The 21882-nt window shown below is 38.0% G+C and overlaps 1 protein-coding gene across 2 annotated transcripts in view; it reads left to right on the forward strand.

The window, feature by feature from the left end:
- MAST4 (microtubule associated serine/threonine kinase family member 4) overlaps nucleotides 1-21882 on the forward strand; it is a 277346-nt gene that overhangs the window by 209342 nt on the left and 46122 nt on the right. For both annotated transcript variants that reach the window (XM_066181232.1, XM_066181233.1), the window contains 6 exons: nucleotides 5576-5645; nucleotides 9480-9558; nucleotides 15566-15723; nucleotides 16968-17043; nucleotides 18477-18686; nucleotides 21658-21759. In XM_066181232.1, the coding sequence (XP_066037329.1) occupies nucleotides 5576-5645; nucleotides 9480-9558; nucleotides 15566-15723; nucleotides 16968-17043; nucleotides 18477-18686; nucleotides 21658-21759 (695 nt within the window). The remainder of the gene's footprint in view (nucleotides 1-5575; nucleotides 5646-9479; nucleotides 9559-15565; nucleotides 15724-16967; nucleotides 17044-18476; nucleotides 18687-21657; nucleotides 21760-21882) is intronic.

The raw sequence follows: 21882 nt of genomic DNA on the forward strand, positions 1-21882 counted from the left end.
GAGGTTATCAGTCAAATCATCAGGTTTTGTTTCTGTGTCCAAACATTTTATTCTTCTCATAAGTGACACTGGAATAAAATTACTGTAGCTTATACAAATTTGAAGACATCCACTACGAAATAGCACTGGGGAGCTGTGTTGAAGAGAGTGAATGACTGGAATTAAAAAGTACGAAATTATATTGCAGTATGCAACATTTTGTACTGGGGGATCCAAAACAGACATGTCTATGATAAACTCTGAACTCAGCTATTGCAAAGAATTTAGGTAGGGATCTGACTGCATTTTCTGAACAAGATGATGTTTCCAAGGAGCAGTCTAGTGCAGCTTTGAAAATGAAATCTCAGAAGATATATAAAGGAAGTAATTTTAAATCTAATTTGGGAAGATTTAATGCCACAGTATAGCGTCCTCATTAGATTTCATCAGGAATACTGCATATGTTTATTGTCATACATATTCAGGTGGGATCATGTGGGGAGAAGGGCTGATGGGGTAGAATGTGGGAGATTCCTGTATAAGATTGAAAGATATTACTTGCTTTCCTTAGCAGTGGAAGACTGGAAGAACCAGTCAGAGTTGCTTTTTCCTGTTTCCCCTTCATAGGTAGAAAGAGAAAGACATGCTGGCCAGATACACTGGAACATGAGGGATCTTAAACAATTGTCCACCCAAGTATGGCAGGGACAAACCTGACTTTTTCTATGAGATTGGATAAATTTATAAACGGGTATAAGGCCCCAAACAACTCGCTCAGTGAATTTTTTAAATGGCTTATGGTTGTTCATGTGCTCTGAGTTGCATGCATGAGAGACATGTCAACCAGATATTCTCAAGAGGTCAAAACAACATAAAGAACTTCACTGGCAACTTTGAGGTACCAGAGAACTGGGGCAAAAGGTTTAGTGCAACATTCAGTCAGCGTAGAACATTTCTCAAAGTGTGGGCTTGAGCAAACTTGAACTTAACAGACACTAAGCCTGTTTGATTTTAAGTTACTCAGAAATTCTGAGAAGGGGTGATTAGAAGAAGGAGAGGGAGGGAGAGACAGAGAAGATAACAGAAGAGCAACCAACGCATGGAGTAACCAACTCCTGGGTTTCAGCAGTGTTCAGACGGGATTTCCCCCAGGAGGTGGGGTCTAGACAATGTGATCGTCTCCTGTTCTTGCCCTGGCCTTCCTGGGTCTTTTCCCCAGGTGGGATTTCTGGTCATTTGGTCACTCAGGACCTGGGTTGGGGCTCCAGAGGTGGGGTGTGGGGCATTGCCTCTGCTGTACCAGTGAGTGGCATCTCTGTTGGGCTGGGATAGAGGCTCTAGGGGGCTGGGGGTGTACAGGGCAGGGCACTGCCTTGCCAGGATAAGTTCTGACCTGACCCTTTCCTTAGCACACATGCCCCCCAAAATGCCTTGAGACATCAGTCTCTCACAATGGGATTGCATGATGCAATTCCCTAAAGCAAAATTAAAGTTCAAGAAGGTCTTACCTCGACTTGTAATCCTATTTCTAGGATTTTTCAGGCTTGTGTAGAGCTTACTTTTCTAGGTGGACACTGGTAGAGTACTGGCTGTTCATACTCTGCTCTCACTATGTCAGGGCTCGCTGCTTGCATCAAATAATTCTGTTTGAGAGAGATACTTTAGTTAACAACATTGAAGCATAGTATTCAACAAAACTACTTGCACCATATATTTTAAGGGAAAGAAAGCCCATGCTTGTAAATAAATGAGGCCCATAGTGTGTTTTTGTGGTGGAGTATGGAAATGCTAAAACCTGGGATATAAGGCAGGGTTCGGAATGTCAGATTTTAAAAGAAAACTGAATGAAAGTAAAACAATGTATCAATTACTCTGACTATGGTCACTTGTAGAATTACAAAAATAGATTTGCTAAAACAAAACTTTTTATTTAGTCTTGCTTCTGGGAGCAGTAAATGCTTATGGAAATTTCAATTCATCTTCTACTGGTTTAAGGACAGAAGAAGATCTAAGTGGTAAGTTACATGCAGATAGAAAATAAATCCTGTAAAAATAGCACTCTCAGTATTTAAACAGTGGTTGGAACATGTAGAGCTTTCTTGCAGATGGATTTAAGGATCATACAGACCTTCCTTGCCATAATTGGGAAAGTTGTTTGCTGGTTTCAGGTAAAGTTAATCCAGATACTTAAATAGCCTGAGCTCCTCACATGAGTGAGTGTTTTGGGAAAGCACCTGCAGAAGTATCCAGAATGATTCTACTGCCCAGCTGGCTGTATGTTCTGCTGACTGATGCTGTTTGTTATGGTAAGAAAGTCAGACCAGTAACTGCAGGTGGATGATGTCTTGTGTAGTGTTCAGTTCACAGTATGGGTTCATCACCATGTAAACTGACACAGAGGAGCATATGACCCATTGTTATATCGTATTAATGGGGCACTGATGTACTGTGGTACATATGAAAATTCAAACTGGATTTGTCTTTGATCCATCAGGAATTTGGGATAACAATTGTCATTAATCTGGTATTCCCACCACACTAACAGAAAGTCATTGTATTTGAAACTCTTACTTTTGTAAGTAGACAGCTATTAAAAATACATTAATAGTATACAGTGACTGTAATACGCTTTTTAAAAAAGGTTTGAATCATCTTCCCTCAATGGCATAGACAGGATTTCTTGAAGCTACTTGCATAACAGTCACTGTTTAATTGTCTTGGTTCAGTTTCCTTAGCAATAGGTGCTTGCAAAATGAGTTACCCTGTGTTGTCATGAAGCAGAGTATTGTTTTGTTATGTTGATTGCCTATTCATTGTGTCTCCCAGAGGATACTGGAGTTAATTATCTAATGTCTGACCGCCAGTCCAGTTTACTTTACCAGATCAGACACTTGGGCAGTAAGCTCAGTGAGACAGAGATAAAGTAGGGCTGAAACACAGAATACAAGCAGATTCCAAAGAACAGCAAGCTTTGACTCATCCGAAGGCGCTGTGCATATGGACAGAGAGTTAACTGGCACTGGATTTTGTTTGAAAGTCTCTTGGGTGTTGACTTGCAGATGGATGGATGAATGCTGTGATGGATGAAGGTCACATGTAGGTCTCTGATTCTAACCTGTCTCGATCCTCTGGAGTACTGCACACTAAACCTGTAATAGCACTAGCTGTTTCTCCAGTCATTTGGGGATTGTATTTTCATGCTTTGTTTCCAGGTTTGTCTGAGTTCTTATGACTTCTAGATAAACCTTCAGGATTTAGTATCCAGGTAGCATGTGTATGACGTCACCAGTCTTGTTATTTTAAAAGCTGATTTGCTATTGAAAGTAATGCTTGCAAGCTGATTTTCCTAATAACAGGATCTGATGCTCTTCCTGAGTAGGACTTTGACTTCTTCAGACTTCGTCTGTAAGGAAGTGGTCTGTGTTGATTCTAGCAACATAGTTTGCAGCATTGTGTCTCCACAAATCCAAATCCGCACTGATAGCTATAAAATTGCTGCATTATTTAACTGTATTTTTTTCTTCTTTATGAATTTTTTGTGTATATTTTAACTCATGGACAGTAAAACATGTCCTTGATGCGTGTTAAAAATATGTTTATATGCATATATAACTTTAGCCACCAAAAAAAGGAATTGGTTTACAAAGCCCCGTATTCTGATTTTTAGACCTGTTTCCTGTCAAAGGCTGTTTGTGTCTCACTATGTTAAGGCTAATTCTGTGCTCTTCAGCCAGAGTTCAAGGGAGTTTCTTTGTCTTTTTTACTTGCCCAAGTCCACAACACACTCCAAATTACAGCCAATTTTTTTTCTAGTTGCAGCAGTTAAAGTTTGTGGTGACCATGTTTCATCTGCACAATGTTACAAATATATGTATATATATTTAGTTTAGCTTTGTTAAATAAGCTCTGGTAGCAGAAGAAAAGAAATCCAGTTTGCTGTTAAGTTGAATGAACTGTTACTCATCAGTAATTTCATGTTTATAGTTGATGCAGGATAAGAATAAATTTTGTTAATCCCCAAGTAAAGATTGGAATTTGTGGCTTCAGAATCCCTTTGCTCCAGCCCATTCAGGGAACAAAAATCTTTGACACCTGGAAATTATAGAGCCCCTCAGAAGTGTCTAAAGGGTGATGAAGAAGCTGGGGTCTTGAGGCGATGGAGAGACTGTAGGAAGGACATAATTTGGCCGTGATAGATTAATTGACAAAAAAACCTTGGGGGTATTGGCCAGTGAGAGTGGAATCCATGTCTTTTAGGGCTCTGGGAAGAGCAGCTGCAAAGATTCGATTTAAGCACAGCTCAAAAAGCATCTTGAATCTGCTTCTAGACAGAAAAGGGGGAGTGTGGGGTTATATGTTGATCTCTGTGTTTGCTACCTAATCACTTGATGGTTATGCTTTCCCATATAGAAATAATTCAGTTATGGGCATCACCATGATAAATGCAGCGTTAATTCAAAACATTTGAATAGCAGTCAAGGCCACTTGAAGCCCTTTAAGGATTCACTCTTATTGTGCTGGCCTTTTCATGCATAGATGGTAATTTTCCCCTCAAAAAATTCGTGTTGTTTCTTGCTGGCTACCTTGGAGCTATTTTTTTTAATCAATTGTTTTTGTTGCAGTCTCATTTATATCCAAAATTAAAATGCTACAACAAATGCATTACTTTTTTTCTATTTTTGTGTATTGCTGCTGATGTCACTTTAAAGAAAAGTTTAAGGAGAGGTTGATTGTTACATGTATGCCAATGCTACTTTAAATTGGATCCTTTTGGCTTTCTGGGGAGGGGTTTTGTTGGGATTTTTTTGGGGAGGGGTTGTTTGTGTTTTTTTTTTTTTTTTTTTTTTTGTCTGGGGTTTTTTCTGTGTGTGTCTGGTTGTTTGGGAGTTATTTTAGAAGTTTCCTTTAGAAGGAATACATTTTCTCCTGTAATTGTGAGGGCTGAGGGGCACAGGTGGAAGAAGCAGCTCTCAGCAGCTGCTGCCTTGCTGCACTCATGCTGCCCACAGGAGGCCAAGTGTTCTAATAGGGTGGACTAACAAACCCCGAAGTTGAAACCTGTTCACAAAATGCAGTTAAGGGTAAAAGAAAGAAAAAAGTTCAGTTCAGTGTGCTTTGTATTCTTGTTTGTTTTGGAGATAGAAAAAAATGAGCAGTGAAGAAAAATTGCAGTAAATCCTGTGGAAATGCTGTAGAGACTATTTGATAGTGATTTTTCTGTCTTTTGGTGTTTTGCATGATTTTTAAAAAAACAGCCTTTTTTCTTACATGGAAAATATGTTCTTTCAGGCTAATGTATTGGTTTATTTAAACATTAATTATCAAATTGTTTTGAGAGTTTTCAAATTAAAGGGCTAAATGAACAATTCTCTATGAGTTACAAAATCCAGTCAGTAAAATCCAGTACAAATGAAACATGATTTGAAATAAGATTCTGTTTCAGAATTTATTTTCAGAGAGACTATGAGAGAAGAAATTCTGAAATGCATTTCTAACCTGCTGGAAATGCATGCATTAATATGTCTGAATGTCTTTAATGGCTTCTCTTCACCCCACCATCTAATAATAATTTTTTTTTGTGTATCATCTCCATCAGGAAACAGTCCTCAAGATAGCCCTAGGAATTTCTCTCCCAGTGCCTCAGCCCACTTTTCTTTTGCACGAAGGTAAGAAGTTGTTTGTAGTATTCAACACACATTTGGCATAGAGGGAATATTGCTGGATGCAGATACAAAAGGTGATTGCAAATACATCTGTCAGGTCTGTCACTTAGAATAATAAGTATTAGCTCTCTTATGTAAACCTATTTAAATCTCAGTGGCAACAAATTACTGAATGTGTGATGCAATGCAAGCATATCTTCTTGAATTTAAAAAAATAGATTATTGATTTAATTGTAATGAATGTGATTCAGACATTATTGTCTTGCCTACTAAAATATGGGGAAATTATAAACTACTTGAAGGTTTCTTCTTATAAGAAGTGCATTGCTTATAAGATCACTCTAGTGCAGGTCCTGATTTTACTGATAGCAGCAATTCCATTACCATACCTTGAATACCTGTCCTTGACCTGCTTCAATATCTGCACCAGTATCTGCGAGACAATCAGCATTGTCGCAGAAGTGTTGTGAGGATTAATTAATGTTAGAATTTTTGAAGATCTAAAGTGAATTTGAAGTGATCTACGAAGTGAATTACTGTTAAATGAACCATAACCAAAGTTGATAGCATGTCATGGGAGACTGCCTGTTTGTGCCAGTGTGGTTCCCCATCACTTAACACATTGTCGCCCTATTTCAAATTATATGTTAATTAACTCTTAAGACTGTGAAGGTAGGCAGAGTTTATATGTTTACCTGGGAGTGTGTGTGTGTGTGTATATATGTATATATATACACACATTTAAAATGAAATTGGAATGCTTAAGCAGTGTCAGGCATGTAACTGTTGGGTTTGCACTGAGCTATAACTTGCCTGTAAAGTTTTAGTTACTTTTTTTGGGAGATCAGTAAAGTGGCACACACAAATTCTCACCAGTAAGTGCAAGGAAACGTCTTACTAACTTCTTTTTTTTCAAGGTGCAAAGGGGTGATTGCATAATGCATAAAAAATTGCATAATTTTTTAATCTGAATCTAATGAATTTGTGGCAGTAGATCTTGTCAATCTTCCTAATAGTTTGTGATGCTGCTTTTTAAATTATCTTAAGAAAGTTTAGTATTTCTTTTGAATCTATTTCCCCTCAATGGTTTTCCTTTTGTCGGAGATACTGTCTCTTCAGAGATTACATTTGTTTGTGAGCGTATTTTTAGAAAGATTCATTAAATCCAGAAATGGGTTATAATGAAAAAAGCAGATGTGAATGGTTGAGCATTGCTTAGAAATACAGCAGTTGGGAAATGGTTTTCCTTACCCACCCATAATCAACAGAAAGTTTAAAACATTTTACTTACGCAAACCTTAAAATTCAGAATGAATGAAAAAGAAGGATTTCTTTTCCAGTGTTTCATTTGGATTTTGACCTCTATAGAGCCCTGTAATGAGCTTTAAATAGATTCTTTAACTGAAGGAAATTTCCCCAATTTAAAAGTATCTCACCACTTCCATGGGATTCAAGAAACATTTAGAGCAATTTTCTGTGGAAACTGATTTTTTTGTGTGTGTTTATATTGAAAATGCTTGATGACAATTAGGTTTAAAACTGCATTAATATAACTTTTTCTTCAGAATTTGGTATGTCTGTTGTGGTTACTTTCATATAAGCTATAGCAGGATGAATTTTCGTAGTAAAATGCACTGTGGTTAATGAGAGCAGACTTCTGGCTTTATGCCTTTTCTGTTACATTTTGTAAATTTAATGGATAGACACAGGGAAGGACAAGGGTGATAGAGCAGATTAGAGCAGGAGCGATGGTGTAGGGGTATGGATATTCGTTTTTCATCCACTGCCAGTCAGTCAGTGGGGATACCAAAAAGCTGGGACAGTGTGAGGAAGGGAGAGAGAAGCAAAGGAAATTATTTGAAGCCTCCTGTGAAGCTGCTTCCTTCGTATAGCCACTTCTCATCAGGCATTGGCCATGCCGTGCAGCAGGCACAGCAAAGGGAGCTGCCTCCGCGAGTGGCCCTGTGCTGTGCTGCCAGCCTTGGGCAGGGCTGGGAGTGGCCTTCCCCAGCACCTGGGCACCAAGCTGGAGGGTCACCTTCCTCTGCCCATGTCTGGTGGGGTGAGCAGTGCCCAGGAATAGCCTGTGCCTCTGGAAGTCAGCACTTCTGCTATATGTACAAGTCCAGTGTCTACAAACCCACGGGTAGGCACTGGTCTGCACTTTTAGAGCTGCTGGAAAGTCAGTAAAAGCTTACTTGAGGGCAGAGGCAAGTGGTGTATCAAGAGTTCAGGGGAAGATGCTGTAGGGGCTTGGCCGCCCTTTTTCTCATAATCCCTTATGAACCCCTTCCCTTATGTATGCCTCCCATACTACCACCTTTGCCTCCCAAGTAACTTTCTGTGACAGCCTATCTGTACCCTTGACAGACTTTCTTTGTAATTCAGGTACCTTCTTTACTGTGAGTTACTCAATTAAAAAACACCTTCTTTCTCACAGATGCAGAATACATGGGTCTCACCCATGTTTAAATGCTGCCTAAGTTCTTGTTTCAGTTGTGAACAGCTAAGCCAAATGTAGAGAAAACTGCTTTTAGAATGGTGCTTTCATCTGGAGGTATCTCTTACTTACCTGGGTGAAGAAGAGAATGTAAAAGAATGAATTAAGATCAAGAGTATGGTAGAGGTGGAAGTTTTTTCCAGAGTTCAGTATTTGACACAATTAGTAATCTCTAGTGCATGTACTCTTCATATTTTAATACTAATAATGAATTGTAGTTCCTTTTCTCACACTTCACGTGTACCAAGTCCCAGAGTTTTGGTTGTAGTTCGTGGATGAATAAATTGATATATTGGAAAGAAGCAAGGGGCTTTTTAGACAATTAACTTGAAGGAAGGGACCGCTTAAACCTCTGCATCAATAAGTTTAAGATTCTGATTTGACATACCTTAAGTTCCTCAAAATTACTCTTCAATTAATCTCCAGTTCTTCAGAATTTCACTTTTTTTGTCAGACATGGGAGACGATCTTTGTAAAACAGATCTTCAGTTCTCTTTTCCGCTCTTTCATGCCATTTGTTAATAAAAACTTGTTTTGTTATTTATATATTATTTTGCCTTTTTTAACACATTTGATTCAATTGTATTGCAGTCATGGGCATCGAAATGACAGGTAAATTCTACGTTCTCAGAAAGCCAAACACTTCTCTCATAGTTGGTTTTTAGTTTGCCACTTTGAATGTTGAAATTCCATGTTGTCTTTGTATAGATCACCTCAGACAATGAAGAACATAGTTCGGGTTTTGGTCATAATTTGTATATTTATTTAATTTTTTTTTTTTTCTGAGTAGGCATGATTTTTTTCTGAAGATTGTTTTTCCTGATTTATGTATGTAGCATTTAACATTTAGGTTTGATTTTACCTAATTGTTGGCCTGCTAGTTTCCTGATACCCTCTGCTGATGCCACTGGAGAATGTGCTACCCTTTTATATCAGTCAGACTGTGATAGTTATTCTGTGGCTCAGAGCACTGTGGTCTGCATTTGTTCACAAATTTTTTAATTTGCTTCTCATTAATTTTCGTGTGATGTACTTAAAAGTTGTGAACTTCTTGTCCATTTCTGTTTGTATTAGATAGCAGATCTGTGGAGCTGTTCGTTCTCTTTGTGGTCGTTTCATGTCACAGATTTTAACCATAAAGAAAAACACAATAAAAATAATACATCCTTGGTGAATGCTTGTTTATTGTGGTCCCCTGTGGAAGTATACAGTTTGCTTAAATCCCTATTTGTATCATGCTTTTGGGATGCAGTTTTCCACAGTAATACTTGAGCAGATGTTGCTGCATTAGCATAGTGCAGCATTCATTTGAATAACTTCTGTTTCATAACTTTCAGGACTGATGGTCGCCGCTGGTCTTTGGCTTCTCTCCCTTCTTCTGGCTATGGTACAAATACACCCAGCTCAACTGTTTCTGTAAGTATCCGTTTTGCTGTGCTGATACATGTCTTTCGCATGCTTTAACTTCTCAAATGTAGCATGCTTCTCTTAGGAGGAGACAGTGTAAGTTTTGTTATGTTTGATAGACTTGTAGCTAACATGTGATAGGAAACTGCTTTGCTTCCCGGAAATAAAAGCTAACTTACACAATTTGTGCTTTGCTTAGAGATACTTTCTGGTAGTGAGTAGTGTTTAACTGCCCTCTTTTGATCTGCCTTATTTTAATCACATAGTAGTTAGGTATCAAGTTTTAAGTGAGGCTGCCTTGATAACAAGAAGAAAGAGAAACTGTCTATGACATGATTGGTCTGTGCTGGGTTAGACTGCTGTCTTAGGATGGAATGAATCACACGTTTGCCTCTATTTTCCTTTGGCAATTGTGAGATGTTAGTGCATGGTAATAGGTTAGGTTCCTAGCCTTTTAGATGTAATCACAATAGAAGGAAGCCTTTGGGATGCATTATAGAATAAGTTTTACTTGCTAATTTTTACCTTTTGGACCAATTGTTTCAATGTGATTGTGGTGGTTTAAAAAACAGCTGGGAATTGAACTCCAAATAAGCCACCCCCCTTTTCCCCACCCCACTCCAGTGAGAGGGAGATAAAGGCAGAGAATATGAGTTGAGATAACAACGTATGGAAAGCCAACAGATAAGGAATAAGAAATGCACAGTAATGGCAACAGTATTGATAATAAAATTTACAAAAGAGAAGGTGCTTTACACACAAAAGGTGTTCAGCACTTCAGCTCAGTTCTGTGTCGCTGCTGAGACAAAGACACGGAGGCTCTGTGTGGCTTGCGTTCCCTATCCCTGAGGCCGGAAAAAGAAACAATGAGGGACAAATCCCCAAAAAAGCTGGATTGTCCACGTTGTGCTGTCTGCCGCCAGATCACTGGGCTCAGCTGTGGTTGTCAGTATTTGGCTGGGCTGGGCTCCCCTCAGGCTCCCTTCTGTCGTCCTGTGTCAGCCCCCTGCCATACGTGTGCATCTTGTGTGCCATGGCAGTGCCGTGGATCCTGCTCCAGGACTAGGGAGCTGGCCACGGGAGAATACCAGCCTCTACTTTGTACATCTACACATTCTGTACTGGAGAGGACTGACTGTCTCACCTTACAATCTGGAGCAAAGCTCTTGGTTGTGGTAGTCACACCTGAGAGGCTGTGGAGATAGAATTGTAGAGAAAGCCTGCTTTGGAGATGGCAAAGAGTTGACCTTGTGACAGAGCCCATCACTGCAGTAAAAGGCTTGGTCTGTGTAGATCCAGCTGTGGCTCTTCGATGTTTTATGCCTTATATATGTATAAAAGGTGTTTAACCTTTTATGAATGACACATTTGACTGAATTGGTGATAGCCTACTTTAATTGTCAAAGAAACAGTTTAAGAAAATCAGTTTTCTCTTCCCACTTTCAGTAGGCTTGTTCGGTTTCTCTTGTGAAGCAGCTGAGTTCCACATTCTGTACAATGATGAAATATGATCATTTTATGTTATGATCAACTCTTACTTTATTTTTGTCCACCAAGACTTCTGGAAGGACAATTCTGTCCGTCTTAAACCATGTTGAGTAATTTCATGTATCTTAATAACTTTTCCTCTAAAGCACTAATTTTGACCTCTGCTTTCTTTTCTGTGTAGGTACTATTTTTGCCAAGTAAATTCCTCTGTTTCATGTTAATTCCATAAGCATTTTTGTTAGGGCATGTTTCTATACCTCTTTTTGGAAGCAGGTCAGATATATATGCTGTGATCTTCACCTAAAATATATTGGCATAAAGGAGTTTATATCAGATAAAAGTAATTGCCATAGAAACACCATCACTGTTGCAAGAAACAGGCTTGTGCTAGAACAGAGATTAAAAGCTGTGTCAAAAACAGATCAAAACACAGTTGTAATTTACTGTCCATATTCATTTCTTTGATGTCTTCAATTTTAAAATGGTCATTCTAATTCATATACATTTTTCCCACTTAAGTTCACTAGCTGCTGTAGGCATCCTGGAATGTGGAGCAGTTTTACGTGGTATTTGCATATGCTGTCCATGCATTTATGGACTTACATGTCTTAACTTTTGTAATAGATCATTGTTGACTTACCCCATGATTATTTCTGACTAGAATGTAAAAATATGTGCGTCATCCCTACCATTGAGTAAACAGTTTCTTACTTATGGAAATAAACCTGGTTTTCCAATAAATGCATTTTAATTTTGTTGAAGAAAGCAGTGGTAGAGCATTCATGCCATAAATATCTATGGTGTCCCACCCTTAAGAGTACGGAGCACCCAAGATTGGTAAATACTTGTGGTTGAAAGAAATGACAGAAGTCAGATAATCCACAAAAATTCACTAAGTTTTATTTGTAAATTACACACTTGGCATAGAAACTGGTGTATTAGTCTCTGCTATATATGTGCATCAGTAGTTTTGCATAAAGGGGTGGGGTGAGAAAGAAAGGAAAAAAAGAAAGGTCAGGGATGGGGGAGGAAGAGATCCCTAGTCCTGGTTCCAGCATTAGCCCAGCTGCAGGGATGTCAAGGGTCCTGGAAGTGCCTGAGGCTTGTAAGGGGAGTACTGTTTTATAGAGAACCTGTTGCCACCCTGAAGGTGGGCTTCTCACTTTTTATGCAAATTAATTATCACTCACAGTCCATTCTTCCAGATCCTTGTGGAAATGGGTCAGAGGACTTTGGGGCTTTGGTGGTCATGATTCCCCCCCACTCTACAGTGCATGTCTGCTTCTCCACCTCATTTCTCTGTTTGTGCTGTACTGAGTTGTGCTTATCTCCAGGAGGTAAATCAAAGACCTTTGTCCCAGAAAAGTGCTATCCTACCTCTGTATGGCCCCTTGTCCAGTCACATCTTGTTCTTTCTCACAGTATTACTGCCAGCAGTCCTTGGCTGGTGCCACAGCCACCCTGCTATTGGTGTTTGAGGCAAACACATTAGCTTTTATTGTCTTGGCTTCTGCAGTACCTCAGGTTAGTTTCTTTTTCTCTTTTGCCTAAGAATTTGCTACTGCTGATAAGCCCTGCAAAAGCACTTGGATATCCTTTCAATTCTAAATCTAGCCACCATTTCTTCACTTCTTAGAGATGTTTTTTCACTTTCTTCTTTTACCCCTTGGATAATGTATGTGAATCACCAGAACAAAACTAGAAGTGTACCCATCTAACTCGTTTCACGTACTTTTTAAGAATTTGAAAGAGGTAGCACAGTTCAGCCTTCTCCTCCACATTATGACTAGTTCTTAGAGGAAGTGAGAGACCAGTTCATACAACACCGTAAATGTACATACAGAACACTCCCTTTTCAGTGATGAATAAATAAAATTCACATTAATCTAGACATGTATCAAGCAGTGAGCAGAATGAGTTTTTACATACTGCAATAGAGCACAACTTTGGTCTTTACAAGAAGCTGAAAGTGAAAGCAGGAGCCAATGTGTCTGTAGTTACCACAGTTATGCTGAGGTGAGTGTAGCTCACCATTTCTTGTTACTCTGTTTTTTTTATTTGTTTGTTTTTTAGTATTGAAAATTATGAGATGGGTAGAATTACCTGTTTAATGGAAGCTCATGTGTTTAGAAGTGGTGCAAGTACTACAAATACCAGTTCTCACAACAAAATAAAAATACCTCCTGCTTGATTATTTAGTTGAAAAGAAGCTCTTGGTGTGTCTTACTCTAGCACAGTTGGGTCAAATCTTGGCAGCTAGAACATGCAGTTGAGATGATTTTGTCTTCCAGGAGAGCAAGCCTTATAAAAGTGATGAAGTGAGATAATACACAGATGTGTGTTTTTCAAATCTGCATTTCTGTGTCAGAAGATCATCTGTGTTTCCATAATACACTACAGTTGAACATACTAAAAATATTTTAACTCTTGTGTGATTTTTGGAGCGTTAATTGACAAATGCCAGGAGAACAATTTTGTTTCAGAATTTTGCTGTAAGAATATGGATTTGTACTAAAATCAGAATTTAGATCACCAAAAAAAGTACTTTGTGCCTGTGATGGTCCTGATACAATTGAGAGTGGTTAGCAATTGGAAGATCCTCACTTTAGTTACGTTTGATCTAAACTCGGTGACACCTTATATGAAGAGAAGTGTGATATGAGTTATATTCCCACTGATCTTCCCATAATCCCCTGAAACCAAAGAGATAGAGAATTATTTTAGAGGAATAGCCACTTGCATTGCTCTGTATTGGGAAATTCTCCAGTGCTAGAGTATCTTTTATTTTTCAGAGCATGGCTGTGAGAAATATTCTGTGAGGTTAACTACAACTGGCTGCTATTGTGTGAGATAAGAAGGAATTTACCTATGCTGTGTGCTGAATTATGCATGGTAATGTGCTAAGGCAGAATTCCATGCATGAGTTACTGTAACTCAGCAAGTTACTACTTATCTTATGAGCTGTGGTAAATTCTCCGTGTGCATGCCTCTTAGCCTGCAGCAAAGCAAGGTAACACGGTCTAGCAAACTTCAGCTTGTTCTGATGTGGTGCAGCATTCCCATGCAGACCAGTCCTTCTTAGCCTTTTCTGCCAGTGGGTTTTCTTTTTTGCCTTTAGGAGATGACTTCATGAGAACTAGTGTGATAAAAAAGCTTTTCTTTTGCTTCTAAGAGTTAGGATATTAGCCTTTACCACACAAGTTGCCAGGAGATTAAAAAGACTTCTTAGTTTCTGTGCTTACCAGCCTGGTTATTATCTGCTGACCTTAGCAATGCAGGGGTAATATTAATATGGTACAAAAGTTTATTGATTTCCCTCATTAGAAATGATGTAACAGAGAAACTCTTTACTGTGTTTGCCTCCATTAAAAGAACACTCAAGCTGGGGGCCTTGGTGTTCAGTATGAGAAGTTAGATAAATAGTAATGGGCACATGTAAATTGATACACAGCAGAAATCAATTTTATTGAGAAATCCAGAAGGAAACTGAAGAGCTCCAGAAAGATATTCAGGTTTTTCAACTTCTTCCCTATTGTGGGTAAAATATAAGGAATGTCTGCATGGTACTAAGCAGCTTTTTGAGTCAGACAAGAATATTTATGGATCAGCTAGCTTGGAAACTGGTTTTGGTAGTAGAAACTGTAGAGCATTTCTCTACTGTCCACGTTAGCAAAGCTAGTTGTTAATGGTTTGAACTATGTCTGTGTTCTTTAGAAAGGGTACCAGATCTAGGTTCATGGAAAAGTTCAAAGTTCTACCTGGAAGCATCTAACATGGCTTGGGTAGAGCTGTGTAAAAGCCCATAAAATACAGTAGTATGGTCATTTGCACTGCTCATGTAATGCAGCTCTATACTATATTGAAATGTTGCAAGAGTGGTTATCCATTTTTATACCTGTCCATATCTTACAGTTTTATACTAAGTGCATGGTTTTAATGTAATTCCTTTCATTTTTTGTCAGCCATATAACCGGTCTTGATAAATGTATTGAGTTCTCTCACTTTATGTTCCATGTGCAATTTTTTATAATATATTAGTGTATTAATTTTTTCAGCAAGGTTTTAGATAGCATTTAGTTTTCTTTTTAAGAGCATTAGTAATGTCTTAAGTATGGATAATGAAGTACCTTTATTATGAAGATTTACATTTGGCATTGTGACAATAAGTTATACTTCACAGTTAACACGCTTAGGCCATCCTATTTCGCTAATTAATTTTCAGCAGACTCCAGTTTAGGTATTCTTATGTGTCATTGACATCAGACATCACCATTGCCTTAGGAAACTTAAATTTTTAGAATGCAGTGTGTCTTCTGGAACTGAAGTGGTTCTTTTAAAAATATTTACTCTATAATTAGCTCATGAATTAGGGTAATTATTGATTTTCTTCTTTAAATTGGTAGTCAGGCATGTGGAAACAGTAACTATAATTTTTATCTTAAATTACTTTATTCATGAACACCAGATACAGTCTTGAAAATGTTTTTTTCACTCTGATGGAAGCTTGTGTTTTCTTGTGCTCTTGCAGTCGTCCTGCTCATCCCAAGAGAAGCTACACCAGTTACCATACCAACCAACTCCTGATGAGCTACATTTTTTGTCTAAACATTTCTGTACCACTGAGAGCATTGCCAGTGATAACAGGTGCAGGACCACTGCAATGCGCCCTCGGTCCAGAAGTCTCAGGTGAGTTTGTGTGTCTGGAAACAGGGGTTGGATCTAAATTCAGATATTGTGGGGAGCATCATGGTGTTTTACACTGGGGGTGTGTACAGGTTTTGAAATGTCTGAAATGTATGTGTAACTGAAGCTATATGGAGAATAGTCCTTTAAATACTTGCTCTGGTTTTGGTCATGACTTACTGCAGTGGTAAATATTTTTAAGATAGGTCTTAATATGAAGGCAGCTAACCTGCAGATACTGTCTTGATGACCTAGTTGTTAGTGATCTAGTTGTAGTATTCCTTTTCTCAATCTGTGTACCTGCTCTGTCCTCAGTGGTAGCCTGTGACTATCTGTAACAGATTGACTGTATCAGTTCAAGAACTCTCTGTTGTGATGGCTTGTGACAAAGTTTAGTGTTCAGTTCTGACCTTTAGGAATTCCAGAAGCCAGATTTAGATTCACATAATTGTTTAAGTTGGAAGGGACCTTAAAGATCATCTTGTTTCAGCCTCTGTGCTGTGGGCAGTGACATTTCCACTAGACCAGACTTTCTAGACAGATTGAATGGGCCAGAATCACAAACACAGGAAGTCTGTATTGAGATTTTTTTAAAAGGCTTTGTAGCGGACAGTGAGGCTCATGATAGCAAACAGTAATTTTTTATGTTTGTTGGTGTCTTCTATGAATTCTTTTCCTCAAAGTCTTATGCTTTTTTTTTACGGGCACAATGCTCCAGCTTTGTTTGACATGTGCATAAACATGACATTGTTTGTCAGAAGTTACTGCCTTTTTCTTCTGGTTAAATTGAAAACAGATTGTTTTGTTATCTTTTTTTCAAATTATTCATTTAGAAAAACAGGCAAAACTCAAACTCATTTTGTACTTTTTCACTTGTAGCTACCAGAGTTCTCGGTCAGATCCTGCTATTTTGATTGTATCTAATCTTCAAACATGCAGGTGTTAGACCAGATCTCTGTTGCCCTTCTGAGAAAAAGATAATGTTCACAAGGCTGCTTCTGCCTTGAAATACAGTTACAAGCTAGGAGAATGACATGGTTGCCAGTTAGATGTCAAGTACATTAAATAATCGTGAGGACTTGAATAGAAATAGCAGGAAGGAAGCAAGTCTACCATTGGTGGCAGACTGTGTCTTTACAGAGACATTTGTGCTGACTTTTTGTTGCAAATAAATCATACAAGAACGTGAGAACTACTTGTAGTTCATGCTGGGACAAGTATAAAGGGATAATTTGCTTTGCTTGCAGCCCTGGACGTTCTCCTGCTTGCTGTGACAATGAAATAATTATGATGAACCATGTCTACAAAGAAAGGTTCCCAAAGGTAATGAATTATATTTAAGATACCCAGTATCTAAATTGATAGGCAACATAGGTTCTAAGTAAGTGGTGCTTTTGTTATGGGAAGTAATGATCCAGCCTTGTAATGGCTTCCATAAAGCATCACTGAGCTCTTACTGCAACGATAAAATCACAATAAAGAAAACTCTGGCTGAGAACTGGACATTCATTTGGCAATGCTGCCAGACTGGTTTTGAAATGAATCATGCTGGTAGTACACTCTGCTGATTGGAATCTGATGATACATTGGATTTTAATAGGTGGTGTGTACTTGGGGCAAATGCATACTGCATTAGTAAATCAAAACCAGTTTCCAGTGCTAAGTCTTGAGAAGCATCTGTTGTGATATACCAGCAGATTCCTTCAGTTTGTGCCAGTTCTTCATTTTCCCAAACACTTGCTATGTATTTTACATACATGTATATGTATTATATGCACTGATTTAATGCTTTTAGTGAGATCAGGACCAGATGTGGGGGTTTGACTGTGAGATAGGAGGACATTTTGGTCTCCTGTCCAGAGATCTTGAGACACAGATGAATTCCGAGGTGCAAGTGTGTGTGCACAACTTGAAGCACCATGCTCTTGGTTGCTCCTACGATTTTGGTTACCCCTGGAAAATAAAACAAGGTACTGTTCCTAAAACATGAGTTTAAAAGTAAGAAATTTATTTGCATTTCTTCAATATGAAGAAAGATTTGTCAAGATTTGCAGAGTAATCAAGCAACATTATGATGTGTGAAGAACCCACTCTTCTTAGTGTTTGAGATATGAACTAAGATGTGTGGGTTTACTGTTTAATAATAATAATAATATCTTCAAGGGTTTTTTTTAAGCTTCTGCAGTTCTGTGAGAACCAGACAGTTGGTTCTGTAAAACAAACACATCTGGGAACCTGCAGACATGTTTGGCAGGACCTGTGAGCCTGTGGTGCTTTTAATTAGTCAAATGAGCCTCATTCAAACTCTGCTCTGTGAAATATTTTTATGGAATAACCTTTGTGAAAGTAATGACTATATTTGGCTGTGTAGTATCTGCGGTTTTAGCAGAACAAAGTAGACCCCTATGAATTCTCTTTCTTCTTTTTTTATATATTTCCACTTTGGCTTTGACTTAAAAGCTTTTTAGTTCTGTTACTGATTATCACAAGATTAGTGCACGGTTAATCACCAGTGGCAGACAAAGTGGGGGAGCTACATAGCAAAACAATAAGGCTGTTGCTTTTCTGTGCTGGTAATGTGGGGAAATGTCATCTGTCACTTCGCCTTTGTGTTCTTGCCTGTTGGCTTCAGTCATTTCATGCATTCCAGCTAGGTAAATTCTAAGGCAGTACAGAAATGTTCTGCAGAAATAACTTCAAGGCTTTTACTTTCATGTAGAGCTGATTTAATATGTTGAACAACTACTTTTCTATAGGCCACAGCTCAGATGGAAGAGAGGCTTCAGGACATTATAACAAATCATTCTCCAGAGAACATCCTTCCTCTGGCAGATGGAGTGCTCAGTTTTACCCACCATCAGATCACAGAACTGGCTCGAGATTGTTTGGATAAATCTCACCAGGGCCTCATCACGTCACGATACTTCCTTGAATTACAGCAGAAATTAGACAAATTGCTGCAGGAGGTATGAGCCATGAAACTGCTGTGTATTTGCCTGAAAAATTGTTAAAATCTGTTTGCCTGAGAGTTTTCTCGAATATTGTCTTGAATTACGATCGTTTACTGTAGTAATTGTCTCAGTGGTATTCAGAAGATGCTTTAGGTAACATAATGACTCCTACAAAAACTATAAGGCATCCTAGCATATTGGTCTGGAATAGAGGGTTGTAAAGGTTACAGAAAAAAAAGCACGTGATGTCCTGCAGTGCAAGTTGTAGATGGCTTACAGAAGATGGCTTAGATAAGCCCCAGACAGGGCTGGCTATTCCATTTCCTTTAAGTAAATGAGGTAACATACACACTTAGCTCTTATCAACCCTACTGTGATGAGAAAGCGGTCAGCAACCCTTAGCTTTCTATTAGCTAAGAATAGTGGGAGATTATTTATTATTTAATTATTTGTAACATTCCTCTCATAGCTGAAATGTTGATTAACAGAAATAATGTCTTTTCTAAATGTTCTGAAACTTTCATAGAACAATCAGCTAAATTAATTAAGAAGAACTTGAAACTTGGCAAACGTGTTGTTACATAAATTGCTGTAGTTTGTTAATGTATGATTTTCAGAAGAATGAGTGCAACATGTAATGTACTCATTTATTTGTGTTCTCATTTATTTGTGACTTTGTTATAAGTCAAAATTAATCTGATAGAGCAGCAGATTTGAAGGCAGTTCAGAATTTTTTTCCAGCTGATAACATTAAGATACGGTGCCTGTCTTAATTTGTCTTCTGCTTTCTTCTGAATGCACAAGCAGAGTTTGTTTGTTTGTGGGTTTTTGGTGGGGTTTTTTTGGGGCGGGGTTTGGTGGGGGTTTTTTTGTTTTTGTTTTTTTGGGGGGGAGGGGGATTTGTTTGTGGGTTGGGTTTTTTTTTTTAGTTTTTATTTTAGTTTTGTTTTTTGTTTCTGGTTTTTTTTTTTGTTTTTCCTGTGCTGCTGTTTTGCTAATTTCCATTCAGTAAGTAGGATTTCTGACACTACTGTTTTTTGAACTTTCCATACAGCAAAACAAATTTAAGACATCAGTTAATTTACTCTGGGTTATTGAAACCCTCTTTTTAAATCATAGTTCTGCCATGCCAGTTACAGGCAGAATTGGCCAGTTGCTAATGTCATAATACAATAAAACATGCCTAAGCCAGGATTCACTGAACCACTGTTAACACTGTTGACAATACATACCTTAAAATGGCTACACATTAAATAAAAATTAGATTGTGTTCACTAACACTTCTCCCAAAACCTGCTGAAAAAACATGCCAGCACATTATTTTTTCAATCTGCATATAAAGCAATGTATGGTTTAAAGAATCACCAAGCCACTCATTCTGTCATATTCTTTGATGCTAATTCTTTATTATGAAAAAGATTCCTGTTCTGCAAAGACACTGTACCTTAAAAAAAATCAGACTTAACTTTTGAGTTCACAGCTTGCTTCTTGTTAATAGCATGATATGACAGTATGAAAACATTTTCTTTGCACAGCTTTGTTATGGGCACTTCGCTGCATTTCCTGCTGCTACTTGGCACTGTGCAGTTACCTTAACTAGGGGAAGACTCCCTTGAGGTTGAAGTGGCTTGGTTCAGCCAAAATTTTTAGAATTTTAAGCTCGAGTGGACATGAATGCTTTCCTGCTTCATCCCCCTTAAATGTAACATGTATTGAATCTTCTGTTCACTTAGGCACCTGAGGGTTCATAATACTCTACAAAGGTGCTTTAAATTTGGTTGGTGGTTAAAATAGGCAGGTGTTTTGTTTAGAAAAGAGTTTTATTTGGGCTAAGTTGATAATGTTCAGTATCATGCTTCTGTCCAGTTAAGATTCTTCTGAAACCTGCTAGATGATATTTGTGCCATTCTCTATTTTTTCTTTTTTCAACTCCACAAATTAGTTCCTCTCATATATTTGATGATTTTTAAAATTGTAGTCCTTACATTTAGAGCAATATGCATAGCTTCCTATTTTCATAGGGGTTTTTTCAAAAATGTAATGTGTTACGGAAAAAGTACTTACTGGTCCATAGTAATAATTTTTAAGTGTTAGTTTCTTAATTTTCTTTGTGGTTTTGAATAAGCAAGAGATTCTGAAAAACTTAAGTCTGTGAGTTCTACTGTTCAGAGTAAGGAAATGCTTTGATAATTGAGGCAAGGGCTATTAGTACATTCTAATCAGAAGGAGAGTTACATGGTTTCTGGTTTCTTTGCGTTCACTAGCATCTTTAAATAATGTAATTTGTTCTTAGAGGGGAACATTTAAAGGAAACTTGAAATGCAGCTCAGACCATTGTGCAGATGTTGTCAAACCTTCTAGAAGTACTTTTTTCTGTATATGTTTTTCTATAGCACTTCCCCCTCTCTTTTGTAATCTTTGTATAACTCAATTTTTATTGTCATCCTTCCAACATGTACCTTTAGATGAAGCCTCTCTGCAAGTGTAGGTTTTTTATATGCGTATCTGTGTATAAATTGTCATCTTCCTGTGACTGACCAAAAGACAGTATGGATTTCTGATGGATGTTGGTTATATCTATTACCATCAGTTATGTTAGTTTTCATTTCGGCCTAACATTGTTAACAAATTGAGGCACAACCCACACGTATATATCTGTGTCGATCTGTATTGTTTTATTTTATCTGTTTGCAAAACTGCTGGTAATAATACTGCGTAAGCTTAAGAAACAAGGGGAAAAAAAGTAGGTGTTTGTTGTAGGCACTTTTATTGTTACAGTGTTAGAGTTTTGACGCTGGGATTATTTGAACAGAAGATACAGTATTGCTTAGATTTTTGTTATCTCTGCTGGTATCTTGAAATTGATGCGCTGTTTGTACCAAGTACATACTTCAAACCCTACAGGTGTCCTAAATAACATGCATGCTTCCTTAAGCAGTGCATTGAATGTGATTTGGTTTAATATGACACTATATTTATCTTTCAGGCACAAGAGCGATCAGAGAGTGGAGAAATGGCATTTATTAAACAACTTGTTAGAAAAATCCTGATTGTTATTGCTCGTCCTGCTCGCTTACTGGAATGCCTGGTAAGGTCATGCTTACTATGAGTAGTGTTTTTAGTGGTGTAGGCAATTCAGTATTCAAGGCTCTTTACAACTGATTTTTGGAACATGTCAAACCGTTGTGGTAGGGCTTCATTGTTAGTGGGA

This window comes from Chamaea fasciata, unplaced genomic scaffold (assembly GCF_029207755.1).
Source record: "Chamaea fasciata isolate MVZ Bird 193981 ecotype frontalis unplaced genomic scaffold, bChaFas1.0.hap1 SCAF_4, whole genome shotgun sequence".
Classification (NCBI taxonomy): domain Eukaryota; kingdom Metazoa; phylum Chordata; class Aves; order Passeriformes; family Sylviidae; genus Chamaea; species Chamaea fasciata.